This window comes from Protopterus annectens, chromosome 3.part1, assembly GCF_019279795.1.
Source record: "Protopterus annectens isolate FY-2018-M chromosome 3.part1, PAN1.0, whole genome shotgun sequence".
Lineage (NCBI taxonomy): Eukaryota > Metazoa > Chordata > Ceratodontiformes > Protopteridae > Protopterus > Protopterus annectens.
Window position 1 is genome coordinate 733,734,853 of NC_056732.1, and position 18,433 is coordinate 733,753,285.

The 18,433-nt window shown below is 40.4% G+C and overlaps 1 protein-coding gene across 1 annotated transcript in view; it reads right to left on the bottom strand.

The window, feature by feature from the left end:
• The window catches only part of LOC122798278 (fibrocystin-L-like), a 399,773-nt gene that overhangs the window by 85,421 nt on the left and 295,919 nt on the right, over positions 1–18,433 (bottom strand). Inside the window, exons 15-16 of the mRNA XM_044067090.1 lie at positions 12,026–12,178; positions 250–403 (exon numbers count right to left, since the gene is read on the bottom strand). Coding sequence (XP_043923025.1) covers positions 250–403; positions 12,026–12,178 — 307 coding nt within the window. The remainder of the gene's footprint in view (positions 1–249; positions 404–12,025; positions 12,179–18,433) is intronic.

Consider the following 18,433-nt stretch of genomic DNA (forward strand, 5'->3'; position numbering starts at 1 on the left):
ATTTCCACCTAAATACATTTCTCTGACAAAAGATATTTTTCAACAATACTAACACTTTGGTATAGTGATACAATTAGAATTCTATTTATATGTGAGATTAGCAGTAATCAGAATTATTTCTCTACTGTTTTCTGACCAAGTTTCTTTTCAGAGGTAGCGCATCTGTCAACTAAAAGAAAACATTCAAACTTATGTCACATTCTGCAAAGTATTATGTTTTAAAATTAAATGCTACTTTAGCAGACATACCAGTTGCATTTAAGACGAGGTTAGTGAAGTTAGCCCAGCATCCACTAAAGGCAACAGTAGTAGTTCCGCTTAATCCTTCAACAGGTAAATTAGATGAGTTTAGCAGCACAGCTGTTAGAGTCATTCCTGCAGCATCTACAGCAACACAGATTCCCTGTGAGACAGAGAAGGAGATAAAAGACAGAAATATATGTTAGCAGAAGCAAAAATAAAATCTAAGGATCACATACAGCAGGGAACCTTTTTGGATGTCATGCTGATAAACTGATAAAGTCTGGAAGCTACACAATGTATAAGAACTTATACATCTATGTGTGTTTCATTCCTGATTTTGATTTCAATATAGACAATGTCCCTGCATGTCTCACACAGGTTCTGTATTACCTTACGTAGATTACGTGACCACATGAGAGAACATATCTATGATATTTCTAGGAGAACAGAAACTAACGCCCTAGCTAAACACATCATAATACATGGAAATGAACACTCATTTAGATTCTTGGTCATAGAAACTGTTCCTTTTATTATTAGAGGGGGAGAGGTTAAAAATAAAATGGAAGTCAAGGAGCCTGAATGGATCATTAGGTTGCAGGCAAATATGGGTAGGGGCATCAATGATAAATTATGTATTAAGCCAGTATTAAAGGATAGTGGTATAAGAAAATAGTCATATAGGTACACAACATATGTAATATTGTCTATATGAATTTTGTCCTTCATAAAACTATAACCATATATGTGTGTGTGTGTTTGTATATTTAATTCATTTGAGGTACATGATGTAATTTTGTTTTAAACGTTTTAGATATATTGAGTGTATATGTAATGGATACCTATATGTCTTTAAGTTAATTGGTTTTAACTTGCTTAATGAGTTTTAATTGATTGATTACTTGTGCTGATGGTATATAAACTGCAGCCTTGTAATATGTTTTGTCTGATGAAGTAGCCTTGGGCTACGAAAGCGCTCACCATTTGGATTAAAACTTTTATATGTTTTCAGAAGAGCAATTGATTTTGGCATAACTTCAAATTTCTGCAACAAATATAGACAGCGCCCAATGTTCAGTTCATAATAAATTTTTATTTGTAATAAGCAACACACTCTTCCTGATATTTTTAGTCACAGATGTTGAAGAAGAGTAAAATCCATGAGAACAGCCACTCTCTTCATATGCTCTATAAGTCACATCTCATTGATAAATCAGCAGCAAAGTCTTCTGATCGCTGCAGATAAATGCCTGTGCTGCCTTCATTGCTTTTCTTTATAATGTAATTTCATTGAATAATGTCATTTGTTAATTAGTTCAAAGAAAAAAAACACAGTTTTTAAAACAAACATGCCAATGCCTGTGCAACTGCACTTCATTCCATACCCCCTTCTTCTTCCCATATTCTATCTGTTCCAGGTGTGTTAAACCTGTCAGTCTACATTCTACCACTGCATTTTGAAGTGTATTCCAGGAGATCATCACCCTCTGTCGGAAATATTGTTTCTTTAAATGTACCTTGAGTCATCTCCTTCCAGATACTACCTTTGCTCCTTTTGTATTTTCCTACCCTCTTTTTACTCTTCCAAGATACTTTTTTGCCATGCATCCACATCGTATCTTCAGTTTCCTGTTGCATCATGTATTTAACAAACTGTCTGACATCTAGGAACAAAGTCCAGGCTATAAACCAATTTGCTCTTCTTGTCCTAACTTTTACAGTTTTGGAGTGACTGACTGGCCCCAAAAGATATTGGATCAGTTGGACAGGAAAACAAGAAAAATGCTTCATGCTAATCAAATGATTTATGAAAATCAAGCTATATATTTCCCATTCTGAAGGAGGTATGGGCCTCCTCAAAACTGATTACATATATAGATCTGCAGTCATAGGACTAGATACATATCTGCTGAACACAAGATCCAAATATAGTGAAAGTTTTAAAACATGAGGAGAATAAGTCTAAGATGACTTCACTGCTTTGTTTAGCAGAAGCATATCAGTGTCATGCAGGAATGGAAATCAGACCATAAGTAGATAAAAAACAGGCAACAACTGAATGTGCCAAAAAACAAAAGAAAGAATATAAGGTGAAGGATCAGATGAGAAGGCAAGAAATGTGTAAAATGCAGAAATATAGTTGCAAGTACAGAAGACAGGATATCCAGACAGTTCCAATAGTTGTAGGATCAATGTGTCTTATAAAAAAGAATTTACAGCCATACTTAGAAATGTTACCTTTACATGTAACTCTGTATGAATTGCAGAAGGAGTCAGTTCTGGGCACATTGCAGATGCTGTGAAGAGCACGTCTGGCTAGCATCAAAGACTGAAACAATACTAATTTCATGAACTTTAATCATACTTTGACATAGGAATGGGGTCCATTCCTGTCATGGTATTAGATGCTGAAAAGACTTGGAGAAATTAAACTGGATCAAACCACACCTGGTCCTAGTAGAGAAATATTTTTTTTTTGCAGGAGGGACACCTCCCAGCTTCCCTTCCTGCTAATTATCTAAACTAATTCCAAAACTGCACACAACAGTTTGGTAAGGGCAAGGCTGAGGGCAAATCCCTTTACCCTGCTACATTGCAATCCTATAAAAAAGGCTGCTGGCAAAAACTCCATTTGAAAGAACATTCACATGTACCAGTATTTGCCTTTTTTTTTTTACAACATAAAAAGCATTTGCTCATATGACAGCTCTCTCTTTAAAACTATAACCATATATGTGTGTGTGTGTTTGTATATTTAATTCATTTGTCCTTTGGTAATAGGGAAAGTCTGAATACCCCCTCTCTCTCTCTATATATATATATATATATATATATATATATATATATATATAGGTTCATAAGTAGGTACTATGCTATTGGCCCTGGAGCCTATATAAGCCTAGCCAAATGGTACCCTGGCTTTTGTCAACCAAGAAAATTATTTTCCTGTGCCCCTGTCAAGCGGAGCCACAGAAGTGATCCCGGGGTGAATTTCCTATCTCCCATCCAGTCATCAAGATTTTTCTTGAAGAGTGCTAATGAGGAGCTTTGTTTGATATAGATAGGTAGTTTGTTCCAGAGGATGGGAAGTCTCTGGGACAGGAATCTATCCCTCCAGTATGTTCTGTTTATTGTGGTGACAAGGTTTAGGTCCCTAGAGCATGTAGCTCGGAGGGACTGGGATTTCTTTACGTTGAGCATGTCCAACAGCTCTGGGTTTGACATAGCTTTGTATGTTAATCAGAGATTGCCTCTGAGTAGGTGATATGCAACAGAATATAACTGGAGTTTTTTGAGACAGCCTGCATAGGGCATCTGTTTGAGGCCGGTAATCCTCTTTGTGAGGTATTTCTGTGGCCTTTCCAGTTGTTGTAGATGTCTTGTGAGGTACATACCAAAAGGGGCGTTGTACTCTATAATGGATCTAATGAGTGATGAGTAGAGGGAAACAATGACCTCTTTTTTCCTGGATGAGAAACCTTTTTTTGATGAGGTGTGCCACTTAGAAGGAATTCCTGACTACTGTGGCGATGTGACTATCAAACGAGAGACTACTGTCCACCTGTGTACCAAGGTCTCTTATCATACTTTTGGTGTTAAGTAGACTACAGCCTATGTGGTAGTTCATGGGTACAGAGTTTTTACCAAAAGGGATGACAATGCACTTTTTGGCATTGAGCTTGAGGCCATAACTTTGACACCAGGCATCTGTCTCAGTGAGGCCCTTTTGTAGGATGTCCACATTTTTAGGAGTTTTGATTATGGCTCCTAGTTTGCAGTCATCTGCTAACTTTGTTAGCCAAAGACCTTCTGTGTTAGCCTGTACTTCAGAGAAGTAGATACCAAACAGGAGAAGACCTAGGACTGAACCCTGTGGTACTCCACTTATCACTGGTCTGAAGTTGGATTTAGAGTCTGCTACTTTCACAGTGTGGGTTCTGTCAGTGAGCCAGTTGGCAACCCATCTTGTGACATAGGGATTTATACCTAGTTTAGTGAGTTTGTCTATAATTCCAGAGTGGGGGATGGTGTTGAAAGCCTTGGTGAGATCTAGATAGGCTGTGTAAACCACCTTACCCTCATCTACAGCTTTGGTGACCTCTTCAAAGAAGTCTGTCAAGTTTAGGAGACATGATCTGCATTTTACAAACCCAAACTGGGTAGGGTCCAGAATTTGGAGATTATGAATGTCATTGTTTATAAGTTCCATGATGATACGCTCCATAGCCTTGCAGACTAGGCTCGTCAAACTAATGGGGCGGTAGTTCCTGGGGTCCATGGTGGCTCCCCCTTTGTGGAGTGGGATAACCGTTGCTGTGCACCGTTCAGTGAGCACAAAGCCTGAGGTGAAGCTATGACTGAACATGGTACTTAGGTGGGGTGCCAGTTCATTCTGTAGTTCATGTAGAACGTAGCCTGGGATGTTGTCAGGTCCCATGGATGCTGTGTTCTTGGCTTTGGAGAGTGTGTTTATTACCTCTGCAGCTGTGATTACAGGTGCTTTGCATTCTTCCCGTATAGTGATGGGCCCTTTAGCGGATGAGAGAGGGGTAAAGTTAGCACTGATCCTATCTGCCAGGATGGTGGCAATATCAGTTGGTTCTGTAAATTTAGTGCCATTGTGCTGTAACTCAGAGCAGATCTGAGTGTTGCCATTGAGATTATTGACATAGCTATAGAATATTTTGTGGTTGTCTTTAGAATCAGTGGCGATTTTGTTTTCGTAACTAGCTTTGGAGGATTTTATGAGGGATCTCAGCTTCTTACTGAGGCTGACCACAGAGTTCCTCCAATCATCTAATATGTATATCTTTATAGAAAGAGAGGGAGAGTGACAGAGAAGGGAGGAATTGGACATGCTGGTTGTTGCAATAACAGGTGGTTAAAGTGTGGTGGCCTGTGGTGTTGAAAGGTCAGTAAGTATGCCTGATGCTAGTAGACATAATTATCTTGTGCATTCCTCAAGAACTCCAGGCAAAGATAAAAATAATTGGGGTAACTGAGTTTGCTGATAACTTCAAACTTGGTGCTTGATGTATCAGTCACTGGCTCACCTTAAATACCATAAAAATGCAGAATCATTACCTTGGGGAAAGACATCATCACTTTCTGTTAACCTGTTGTTAGTAACCCTCTCAAAACAAATATAATTATCTAGCACTTAGGAACCTAGATTAATAAAAAATCTTTCTTTGATCACCATGTCCTGATTGTAGTTCAGAAGTCCTTTTACCGTGTTCGGCTGATCTGTAGCGCTATATCGTCTAGGTCTCAAGCTATTAGACCCATCCTTTAATACAGTGTCCCTTTTGGAATGTACCTGAGAAGGTATCCTGACCAACCTTCTAGATTCTCAAAGGTTTCTAACCAGAATTTCTGGATTATAACATCTAAGCCATCACAAAAGAATACAAACTCTAGACCTCTACTGTGTTTTTTTCAGAGTCTTCAGATGTGATCTCTGCTTAGCCTTTCAAGCAGAGAATGCTTTTACCCTTTACACCCTCTTCCACCTCCAAAGAAACAACAGTCTGTCTAGCACTCATGCAAAGACCTCAACCTTCACCGCAGGGTCAACAACATCTGCTAACACGACAGATTCAGAACCCGACACATTCCCTGCCTTTCAAATTAACTCCTTTTATACATAAAACAGAGAGTAATCATATCTATTTTTAGAATTAATCTTGACAATTGGATAGGAGACCGTCAGTTTGTGCCTGAGGTATGTCAAAACAATGTTCTTATCAAGGGATACCTTTTGTGCTCTAAACATCAAGAGATGTTGCAGCTAACGTTATTGAAAGAAACAAATTAATGTGACCTCAGAATTCTTGATCACATCTGCAACTGCTCCATTTCTTAATATACATGTTTTTACTCCTTGTATTGATCAAACTGGTTTTCTTCACAGGCTGTTTTTTTTCCCACCGAAGTAAGAGTTTTCAAGTGCAAGTCAGTAGAAAAAGAAGAAACTGAGAAAATGTTTTCTTTTTATAATTTTTCTTTTCTGCCTCAGACACCCAGTTTTCTTCCTAATAAATCCTAATTGTCTTCCACTATAGTGTTTGTGTTTTCCAATCTCTTTTTCTTTTTTCATTTTGCTCAGATGATGGAATTTTGATCTTCAAAGCATTATATTTTTGTTGGTGTAGTAGTGTTAGCATAAAGCTCACAATCATCTGTATCACATACTGAGGCTGGAAATCCTTTGAGACTATCTACCTACCAGAGCACAGCTACTAAATAACTCCACTAGATATGACATTGACATTGTAAACTTTTTAAAATTACAACATAAGCGAAATTAGCTTCAGTAGTTAAAAACACTACAGTTCTCACATAAAGCAGTTTATGTTCTCACATTCTGACTCTTGTCATCCTGAAAAAGTTCAGATGTGACAAACACAACTGAGCTCTGAAGTAGAACTGAAGATGGTGAGATGTAATTTTGGATTTACAGAGTCTATATGCCAGATAGCTCAATGATATGTAGTGATGTGGGGTACATGGTCTCATATGCTAATGACACATACACACCACTGCAACAAAATAAACACAAACAATGAAGGAGTTCCAGACAAAAAGAAATTTGTGATCCATCTAAACTACATGCCCCAGATTGCCTTGGGCCTGATTTCACTGGTTAGCTACTGGCCAGTGGAGTGACCTCATATGAATATGTGTGGGATGCACTACTAAAATGTCAACTACCTAGAGGTTCAGGGCCTTCAGGAAAAATATGGCTGAAGTAGTGTGACTGATGGCCAAGTTCCCAAGGGTTTAAATCAGGAAGTATATATTACTCCTGTGTGAGGAACACCATGCCCTCTATAGCAATCAGCATTAAAACAAAGAAATAAAAATATCTGGGAGGAAATCAGATGTGATTTTTGGAAGCAGGCCATTATACCTAGGAGACAAAAGAGTTTCAGTTTATTTATCTGATGTGCATATCATACTTCTCTTGGGGTGTTGTGCGAAGTCAGTAATCCAGGTATGGAAATTAATCGATTTTCTACCTGTGGAGAGTTGGGCTACTAGACTTCAGCACTTTATAAAAGTAGGTGGAGCAGAACACAAGCCGCAAGGTATGGTCCTGATCTAAAATATTTGATCTCCTAAGGAAATGTGAAGAAACCCAAAGTGTACTGGTTCAATGTTAGTAGGCAGGCAAGCAATAAGAACGCATATATGCAATGCATAATCAGTGCCACGGTGGTACGGCGGTAGCGTTGTTAGCTCACAGCAAGAGGTTCTGCCGTTCGATTCTCGCCGTGGCTTGGGAGTGCCTTCTGTGTGGAGTCTGCATGTCTTCCCCGCGGTTGGGTAGCATTCGAAAGACATGTGTGTGTAAATGGGTGTGCCTTAATTGAAGGTTGGGTGTCGAGCTGGCACCTCAGAGTTTCATAAAAAAATCTACTGCCAATCATTAGCGGACTGGAGTTCCGCTGTGGCGACCCCTTACTGGGAAAAAGCCGAAAGACAAACAACAACAACATATGCAATGCATAATCAATCTTTTCAAAGAATGCAGTGTATGGCCACCATCTTAAAACTTCTTGTGAAGAATGAAGCTGCTGAACATTTTAAATCTAAAAATGAAATGAGAGTCAAAGCTTTTCTATTTAACTTGGTGAAAAACAGAAATAAAATCTGCATTATTGTTTTGGCAGCACCGGCTTGACTGTCTTTATAAGCAAGAAAACACTAGGATCCCTGCAAAATTGCATGTATTTGTATTTGTGTGTGTTTGTTTTGAGGTCTGGGCCAAGTTGGGTAGGATTAGAAGAACTGGGGATGATTTTCCCAAAAGTTTCAGAGTATGGTACTGCTTCAGGCGTTGAATTTCCAAGGCATTTGATATATTTTTTCCATATAGTACAGCTGAAGGAGAGACAAGTCTGATCACTTCCTATAGAGCTGGCAAGTAGCAGTGAAGCAGGTAGTAAGAAATGTTCTGGGCCACTGTAGAAACTTGTTCCTGATGGCTTAAAGGATTTTGACTGTGCTGGAACTTCTTGCTCTATTTTGATTAATGCTAAACGTAACTGTCCCCCCCCCCCCCATATAAAGGGACTGCTGTCAGGGCTTTAGTGCCACATATAGCTGATAGATGGAAGCAGTTTCCTGCTCCCCATTTTTTCAGCACTGAACAGATGCATCTCTGCTTTTCCAAAGATGTGAGATATTGTTCAGAGAACATTCATTATATTTACTGAATCTCACTTGGGTACCCGAATGTATATTCATTTATGATGTTGAAGCTGAACCTGAATTACTACACCACTAGATTGCTCTACTACTAGAATATCAAGCCTTGTAATGCTAAATCCAACAATCACAAGAAAACACACTGAAACCTGGAACACCGAAAACCTACAGTATTAAACTCCCTGACATGATCCCCTGCAGGATTGCCTTGGACAGGATTGGTAGGGAGTTTCAGCCAGATGGTTGGGGACCTTTTGACAAACCTGGTCTTCCATACTCAAAGTTGATAAAGTGATTATGCAGCAATTAAAAGTTATCACTCTTGGACAGGAGGTTCTTTTGTTAACCTAGTGCCTTACAACCTGAACCTTGTCAGGCATTATCCATGACTGCTTTATTGCTGGTACAATGACAGAAAAGAGGGAGACAAACTACCTGAGATGGAATATGCAGAGGTCAAATTGCTGGACCATCTTAGCCTTCTCCTTATCCACCATTGATTCAGAATATCAAAATTTTTGTTCAACTCTAATAAATGTTCTTCAAAGATCAAATCTTTTAGTGATGGTGCTAGTACTCCTGGCTTCTTGTTCGGTTACAGTCATAATGCCGAATGACTGAAATGCTGAACAGCATTACCTCGACCGCAAACGGTTGAAACTGAAAATGCTAATGAGGTCGAGGTAGAGCAGGAACTGGTGTTTTCCCCTTTCTCTACTGTAGTGAAATCTCAGAGTTGGTATAATTAGCAGGGGGTGTAGGGCACAGTGCCCCACATGGGTGGGTGCAGGGGGCTTGCCCCCTGCATAGAATGTGAGACAAATTTTACAGCAATGTGAGTCTTGACCTTTTATGGCTGACATAATGCTATTTGGCATTTCAGCTGTTTGGCATTATGAGTATATTCCTTATCACCTTTGTTTGTCTCCTCTTCTTTATCCTGTGATAAGGAATATACTCATAATGCCATTTGGCATTTCAGCTGTTTGGCATTATGAGTATATTCCTTATCATAGGATAAAGAAGAGGAGACAAACAAAGGTGAAAGGTGCCAGAAAAGCTGGTGAGATTGACCCTCTTCCCCAGGCTCTTTTTGATTCCTGGGCTGGACTCTGACAAGCTATGCTAATTAGTCTGACTGATGACCTAAAAGCCTAGCTAAACAGATAAACTCTTTCTGAGATACTCAAGAGTTTCTTCACAACTCTGAACGATGTTATCAGGATCCACTGCCTATCATAACTGCAACACAACAAAGGAGGGCTTAAATTGTAGATAGGGCAGGTTTTTACACACCCCATGGGCATCAAGGAAGTTACACTGATGGAATCAGCACCAGATATGAAAGAAACATTCATAAAGTGTTTTAGCAACATTATCAGATCTGTTGTTCTGAACCTGAAAACACGTATATGGGATGGGGGTGGGGTGGGAGGGTGTTTCGAAGATGTGAATGGTCACCTCACCTTCAGACTCCAGGAACTCCTTGGTGAAGCCCTGCACTGAGGACTTTGTGACAGTGGTCAACATACCCAACTTCAGGGCCAGTGCAGTTGATCCACCAGCATTTGGCACCAAAGTACCAGCACAAAGAGGTCATCACCCTAGAGAACAATGCTTAATGGCTCTTCCTGAGAACTTTTCTCACTTGTTTGAATTTGAATACTACTGTGTTGTTAATGATGACTACTTGTAATTGGTTTATAGGTCTGTAGGTAAGTGCTAGGCTAAGCTGTACTTATGGACCCTTTTAATCAATTTCCTTAGTGAGAATTAAACCCTACATCACTTGCCTGTGAGGTAAATGCCTTAACCGTTATGCCAACCCCAGCCCCAGTTTCTTTATTATTCATTTTCATATGGCAAGAAGAAGCAGCAGAACTTTTCTTCTTTTTTTCTCTTCTCCATTCCAGACATCCCAGTGCCCCCATTCATCACCAGGTCTACCTGTTCCTCCTTCCTCTCCCAGACTTCTCTGAAAGATCAGGGGCTGGTATGTATCTTAAGGGCATCCTGGGGATGGTGCTAGTGCACTGCTTCTGCTGCTGAGGGGAGAGTAATAGTATACTCTACCCTTGTTACCCAGTTCCCACTCCAGCATTTGTTGACAATGTCCAAGGGCTGCTCCCCTCTGTTGGCAACATCTCCACTCAGGGAGCATCTTTGATGAATGCCCTCCCCACCTGGATGGACACGCCCATCCCTCCCTGCCAGTACCTCAAATGTTCATGCTGCTAACTGAACCTGGATCACCTGGGCTGTAGTTAGGGCTTTATCTATGTCACGGCAATGGCTACCAATTTTGCTTCAGGTGGACTCAGATGCCTTTTTGTCACTACTGCAAGGTTGTCCATTAAAGACCTTGCAAAAGAGCCATATTTCTGTCATAACAGTGTCAGCTAAGACACTGCATGCATATAACATATTAATGTTCTATGTTCACTTTTCACAGGAATACTTTCTAGATTCAGGCTCCTGCATATTGGGTGAACACATGGGCACCATGGCTGTAATGATTTTTAAGAGAAATAAATTGCTAGAAAATAATAAATGGAATAAATTCCTGACTGGTAAAAGATTAGGGGTATAATAATACCTTCTAAACAAACTAGAAAGAAACATGCACACTATGTAAATATAATTTTTTCTTAAACAAAATATGCTAGAAAATAATTGGATTGAATGTTCTCCTGATAAAGCTATTAGGCCTTCATGGGGGGCTCATCCATGAAGCAAATGCCAAAGGACTAGACAAGGAAAATCCACTTATACATTTTACAGATGTTCCTTTATTGATGTTAATGATGCTTGATAATCATAGGAAGAGATAGCCCTCTTAAGTTTAGTTTGAAAAGCAGGCCTAACAGGTGCCCCCCAGAGGATAGGAAGAGCTAAAAAGATGAAACCTGTTCCTGTTAACTGAGTAACAGTACAGCCTTGAAGATTAGTAATTTACCATCAGTCACGCCTCCACACTGTTCTGTGTCCAAATGGTCAGTGCCATGAGTCTTGAATGATGCAAAGTAATTTGGAAAAATTTGGAAAATTAAAAAAAATGTTTGGTTTATCCTGCTACATAACCTGATCTATCACTTTGTCTTATGTACATAACACATCTCATACTGTTCATGTAGCATTTTTCTCTGTAATTCATAAACTTTGATATTATGAAAAAATATATATTCTGAGCACTTATTAAATGAAGTACAGGAACCTGTTCAATGTAAATATGTGTTCTGTAGAACTACTGACATGGCGTGACAAATGTCAAATTCTGTGACAAATCTTATTTTTTCTGTTGGGTATGTTCAACAGTTTAATAGTGACACGGCATGTTTTCTAATAACTATTAATGCCAACAGATCTATTACTGGCTACTGCAGATACCGTGGTAAAATCTAAATATTGTTTTTTGACTGCACAAGCCTATCCCTCCTCAGTGCTTCCCTTCTTTAATTACCACAAGCTTTCTTTGCATTTCGTAAGGTTGATTTGTGAGTATAAACAGTTGCTGGAAGTTAATATGTGTTTATTTGATACTGTGATCCATGATCATGGTTTTACTTACAGTGGCATCCACTGCCTGCACACAAGGTTGTTGAATTAGTGGACTTCCTGCCAGTCCAGCCACTGGTTGTATCACCACCTGCAAGGAATTCACTGGTGCCACAAAGCTTCCAGTTGTTGTTGTTGTTCTTTGATCTGACGTAGCAGCTGCGGTCTACAAGGCAAAACATTGATGGTATTATGTTGCAGGCAATATTAAAAATATTAGTTTTCTGTTTTTGATATTGTTAAGAATGCACTTTTTAAAACACTGTGATGTAAAGAAAATATAAACAAAAGTTAGAACAGAGTCCATGCTAACTAGTTTGTGTCTCTTTGCATGGTCCTAGCACTTCCAAATGGAATGTTTGGTATTTATACTTTCTGAAAATACGGAATCATACAAAACGTCAAAAGAAATGATATGCAGCACATTGTAATTCTCTTGGTCCCACTGTCCCTGAAAAAGAGTGGTAGCTTATCAGTATACGTCATACAGTGCAGCCCTCTCCAGTGACCTGCACAACATAAAAATTACCTCTCTGCCATGGTTCAGTAGAAGTAGGATGTTACCTAAACTGGTGGAAGGAAACTTACCAGAGTATTGGGCTTGTAAAATATTCCATCTGCTAAGCACATGCATGGGAGTCTATACCTAAAAAAAATATGTACGTGGGTGCTGGCAAAATGCCATCCATTAAAACCCACTACACTACTTACAAAACAATTCTAAAAAGTAATATGGATCAAATCATTTGGTTACCTTGTCTTATCTTTTGTTCTATTTTTGTTTGATTTGCATATGCTTCACACAGTTCTATCCATTTGAACTTCATTTCAGGGATAGTTCCTAGCTGTTTCACTGCACCTCTGAAACTGTCGAGTGCTAACAGAGACATTCTAAGATAGGTGAGTAATGTAAGTGCCACCATGACATATGATCTTGAATGCCTTCTCAGTCAGCACAGCAATTGTGTAAGAACTAGTCCTTGCCCCCGTAATGTTTCAAGCAATATTCTTCAGGAGTACTCTTCTACCTCTCCTTCAGCCATTCTATTCTCATAGGTTCATAGGTTGGTACTATGCTATCAGCCCTAGGGCCTATACAAGCCTAGCCATAACAATTCCCTGGCTATTATTCCCACAATATTTACTTACCTGGACCCCTGTCTAGCAGGGTGACTGACATGATCCCTAGGGTGAATTTCCTATCTCCTATCCAACTGTCAAGGTTCCTTTTGAAGAGGGCCAAAGAGGCGCTCTGCTTGACATGTATGGGCAGTCTATACCAGAGTCTGGGGAGTCTCTGGGCCAGAAACCTACCCCTCCAGCATGTTTTGTTCATTGTGATGACAAGGTTTAGATCCATGGAGAGTGTGGCTCTGAGGAATTGGGATTTCTTTAATTCTCATTGATATTGTCAAAGAAACGTTGAAGAAGAGGTGAGGATACAACCATTCCACCATTCTTTCCTGAGAGAAAACAACTCTATCAAGGAACAAGGCAGAGGCAGGCCATTCAAAAAATCATTGCATCAGTAGAATAATCACTTACATTCTTTAGGAAAAAAGCTTGGTCAGTGTTATGCTAACCTAAACAAGACACTCAGTTAGTAAAGCCTTGTTTAGGAGGTAGGATAGAGATTAATCCTTCCTTGAAAGCTTGTGTTATCAAAACCAGAATTTGCCCTGAATATCTTCTCCAGTATGTGACAATGTTTGGGTAAATGTGTGAGTGTTAAGCAGTTACAGAGTAGGACTGCTGCCCCTCAGTGCTTGAGAAAAATCTGTGAAACTGCGGTGAATCTAGGTCATTTGTTCCCTACCAGGGAAGAGCTGATTGCAGCATGGTGATCATATAGGCAGTCATCCAGGGATTTTTTTGGAAACAGAGTCTTGCATTGTTCTCATATAACAGGTGGGGGGGGGGGCAACAATGTCAGTGTTTTCAGACTGAGAAAGGAGCACAGTGAAACAGAAATGGATAGTAGAGGTAATCAGAATTACAACTATAAATACATTCCTATCATCTCTCATATGTAAAATGGCCACAGGGAGCTTACAGCAAGGATAAGGAGTAGCAAGTAAGGATATTGTGCTGTGGGATGTATACATGTAAAAAGCTTAAAATCAATACTGCGTAGGATACTCTTCAAGCTGAAAGACCACTGTGTAATTAGGTATCTGTAGATAATCTTGCATTCTGCAACACATGCTAAACATATTGTCTTACTGATGAAGCCTTTGTATAGTGAGAAGGACAGATCCTTATGCCAGAGGATAGAAAGCTACACTACAGTACTACCATATGTCTGTTCCACAATTGTGTCGCAGTGAGGTAGATAGCCACTGTTTAATTTGCCATCTAATGTAGTCACTGATGTGGATTAGCTGATTAGTCTTTTTTGGAGGTCATTAGGCAGCCATACCCCATGATTCCTTTGTTAACGTTTCCCTTATGTTCTGCGTAAGCGCTGCAGGGGTGGGCATGCAATGGATATAGCATGGTGCTGGCACTTACTTCCTTAAATAATGTCCCCCATCAGACAACAATGCTCCCGTTGAGTATATAGTGCTCACTTTGTGTCCAGTCTCCTCCAGGAACATATTAACTGATGAGACACACAGCAGCATGCCTGTTAGTTTTCCCTATGGAAGAAATAAGTAAGTGTTGCCTATTCATTCCTCTCCCTCAGGAACCTACATGAAATTGAGTCAGGTAGGTCTTAATTATGGCTGGACTGGTCTACACCACGAAACAAGCTGCAGTGAAGCTGTTCTATATTAATTATACATAGGTTCACAGGTGTGTACTAGGCTAATGGCCCTGGAGCCTTTACAAGCCTAGCCCATAGGATTACCCTGGCATTGTGCCACCCAATTTTAGTTCCTAGTGCCTCTGTCAAGCAGAGCCACTGGAGTGATCCCCGGGGTGAATTTTCTATTTCCCATCCACTCATCAAGATTTCTCTTGAAGAGGGCCATTGAGGTGCTCTGCTTGACATGTATGGGAGGATCTACTGTTTATTAGCAAATTTTCGTTTCATCAAAACGTAAATCCGCTAATGTATTTATGCAAAAGTGCATTTTATTGAAAATGCACTTTCCCTTAATAAAGTGTTAAAAAAATATAGAAGTGTAAGGGAAAAATGAATGAAAACATGCGTTTGCATGTTATCTTAGTTGTACATCAACATTTAGTGTTGATGTACAACTAAGAGGACTGTTACTGAAATCGTGGTGCAGTGGGGATGAGGAAACATTCCCTTTTCCCCACTATAGTGCAATCTCAGAGTGAGAATATTAAAGTAAGGCGGTGTGGGGGACGCAGGGGGGCTTGCCCCCCCTGCATTACATTAAGTGTTGGTTGTTTTTTTTAATAGAGTTACACGAAAGTGCATTTTCGTTAAAACGCACTTTCGCGTAAATACTTTTGCGAATTTATGTTTCGGTGAAACATAAATTCGTGAACATACAGTAGAACCGTATGGGAAGTCTATTCCATAGCATGGGCAGTCTCTGAGTTATGAACCTGTCCCTCCAGCATTGTCTGTTGATTGTGGTAATGAGGTTGAGGTCTCTGGAGCGTGTGGTGCGGAGGGATTGGGATTTCTTTAGATGTAGCATTTCTAACAGAGCTAGGTCAGACATGGCTTTGTAAGTCAAGCAGAGATCACCTCTAAGTAGGCGATATGAGACAGAGAATAGTTGGAGTTTTTTTGAGTCTGTCCATATAGGACAAGTGTTTAAGGCCTAGGATCTTCTTTGTGAGGTACTTTTGCGGCCACTCCAGTTGTTGCAGGTGTCTAGTGAGGTACATGTCAAATAGGGCATTGTACTCGATGATTGGACTAATGAGGGAAGAGTAGAGGGAGACAAAGACCTCTTTCTTCCTGAATGCAAAACCCTTGGTAATGAGATGTGCTACATCGAAGGACTTTCTGACCACAGTGGCAACGTGGTGATCAAAAGAGAGGTTGCTGCCAACCTGTGTTCCCAGATCTCTTATAACGCCTTCTGTGTTCAGTGGATTGCAATCAATGTGGTAATTCAAGGGAATCGGGTTTTTCCCAAAGGGGATGAAGACACTTTTTTGGCATTGAGCTTAAGGCCATGGTTCTGACACCAGTCGTTGGTCTCATTGAGGCCTTTCTGTAGGATGTCAGCATCACGTGGGGAGCTAATAACAGCTCCCAACTTGCAATCATCTGTGAACTTTGTCAGCCAGAGTCCCTTCATGTTGGCCTGGACTTCAAAGAAGTAGATACCAAACAGGAGAGGAGCCAGGACCAAACCCTATGGGACTCCACTCATGACTGGTCGGCAGTTTGACTTGGAGTCAGCTACTTTCACACTGTGGGTTCTATCTGTGAGCCAGTTTGCAACCCACCTAGTGATATAGGGGTTGATGCCTAGCTTAGTAAGTTTTTCTATGATTCCTGAGTGGGGAATGGTATCAAAGGCCTTGGCCATATCAAGGTAGGCTGTATGAACCATCTTACCTTCATCCACAGCTCTGGTGACTGACTCAAAGAAGTCAAACAAGTTGAGCAGGCATGATCTACCCTTCACAAAACCAAACTGTGTAGGATCCAGAGTTTAGAGATTCGCTATATCCTTATTTATTAGGTCCATGATGATGAGTTCCATAGCTTTGCATCTCAGACTCATCAGTCTAATGGGGCAATAGTTCCCAGGATGTGTAGTCACTCCTCCTTTGTGGAGAGGGATGACTGTAGCAATGTGCCATTCAGTAGGGACAAAGCTTGAGATGAGGCTGTGATTGAACAGGGCACACAGGTGAGGTGCCAGTTCACTCTGTAGTTTATGTAGAACACAGCCAGGGATACTGTCAGGTCCCATAGAAGCTGTATTCTTGGCTTTGGACAGTGCTGTTTTAACCTGTGCAGCAGTAATACTTGGTGCCTGGCAACCTACTGCTATTGTGATTTGTCCTTTTTTTTTGGGGGGGGGGGGGTAAAGTTAGCACTGAATCTGTCCGCCAGTATATTTGCAATATCTGTTGGCTCGGTATAGGAGGTACCATTGTGCAGTAGCTTAGAGCAAATTTGGGTATTGCCATGGAGATTCTTTACATAACTATAGAAGGCCTTGTGGTTGTCTTTACTATCTGCTGCAATTCTGTTTTCATAGCTAGCTTTAGAGGATTTGATGAGGGATCTCAACCTTTTGTTGAGGCTGATAAGGGAGTTTTTTCCAGTCTTGGGACTTCACCTTATTCCACATCAGTTTCCTCCTTCTGTTGTAGAGTTTGTTTATGACAGGGGACCACCAGATTGGTTCCTTTTTTTGAGGAGAGAATCTTAGTTCTGTTGGGTATGGCGAGATCCATGTATTTGTGTATGTGTTTGTACAGTGCATTGGTGTATGATTTGGCGGTCATGCAACTATTTTCCATCTGCATGGGTGCCGTGAAGTTAGCCACCTCTGTTTGTAGGAGGCCAAAGTTAGCTTTGGAGAAGTTTTTCATGGAGGTTACCTTTGTTGGGGGGTGAGTGGGTGGGATGTGGATTTCCAAGGTGATTAGCTTGTGACTGGATCTATCCAGGGAGGAGTTGACTATTGGTGTAGAGCAATGGTCGCCCGTGTTAGTAATGACCAGGTCGAGGATGTTGTTACCTCTAGTGGGGGTAAGAATGAGCTGGTCCAGGGCATTGGAATTAATGAATTCCAGAAAGCGTTGGGCAAGTGTATTGGTACATGAGTAGTTTACCCAGTTAATAGAGGGGTAGTTGAAGTTGCCCAGTATGAGAGTGTTAGGTTGGACCCTAATATTCTCCAGGGTGTTTAAGAATGTAGAGTGTGACTCTTGGGACATATGGGGACCTATAGCAGGCTACGACCTGAATTGCTGTCTCACCCAATGTTAGCTGCACCTGAAGTATCTCAGATGCGTTATGTTGGGCTACCAGTCTGGAGGTGTGCACATCCTTTCTGAATATGGAAATACCACCACCTTTGGAGCTTCAGTCCAAGTTCTGTGGCCGCAGAACCGCAATACTGATTACACAGCAAAGTGCTCAAAAACAGAAGCCACTGCTATCGTGGAATTAAGGTACAGAGGTCCAGAAAGTGAGTTCCTCACAAGGAAAACATGTCTGGATACAATTAGGAAACACTTTTAATTAAGTTACCTGACCAGGCTGACTGTTGATTTAAATGCATATCACCTTGCTTTTCCTTAGCAAAGGAGACCAAAAGCTTTTAACAGCAATCAGGAGGAAGCACATAATTATGAATTTTTAAGTCTCCTGAAAATTTAATGTATTCAGGGTAACCTCGACATCGCATCCTTAAATGGAGGAAGTCTGTATGAATCGTATGACACTTTAGGTGGGTATGTTCTCCTTAACCAACTGGCCTGTATAGATGCTTAAAAGGGTGACCACAATATACTTTGCAGGATGTTA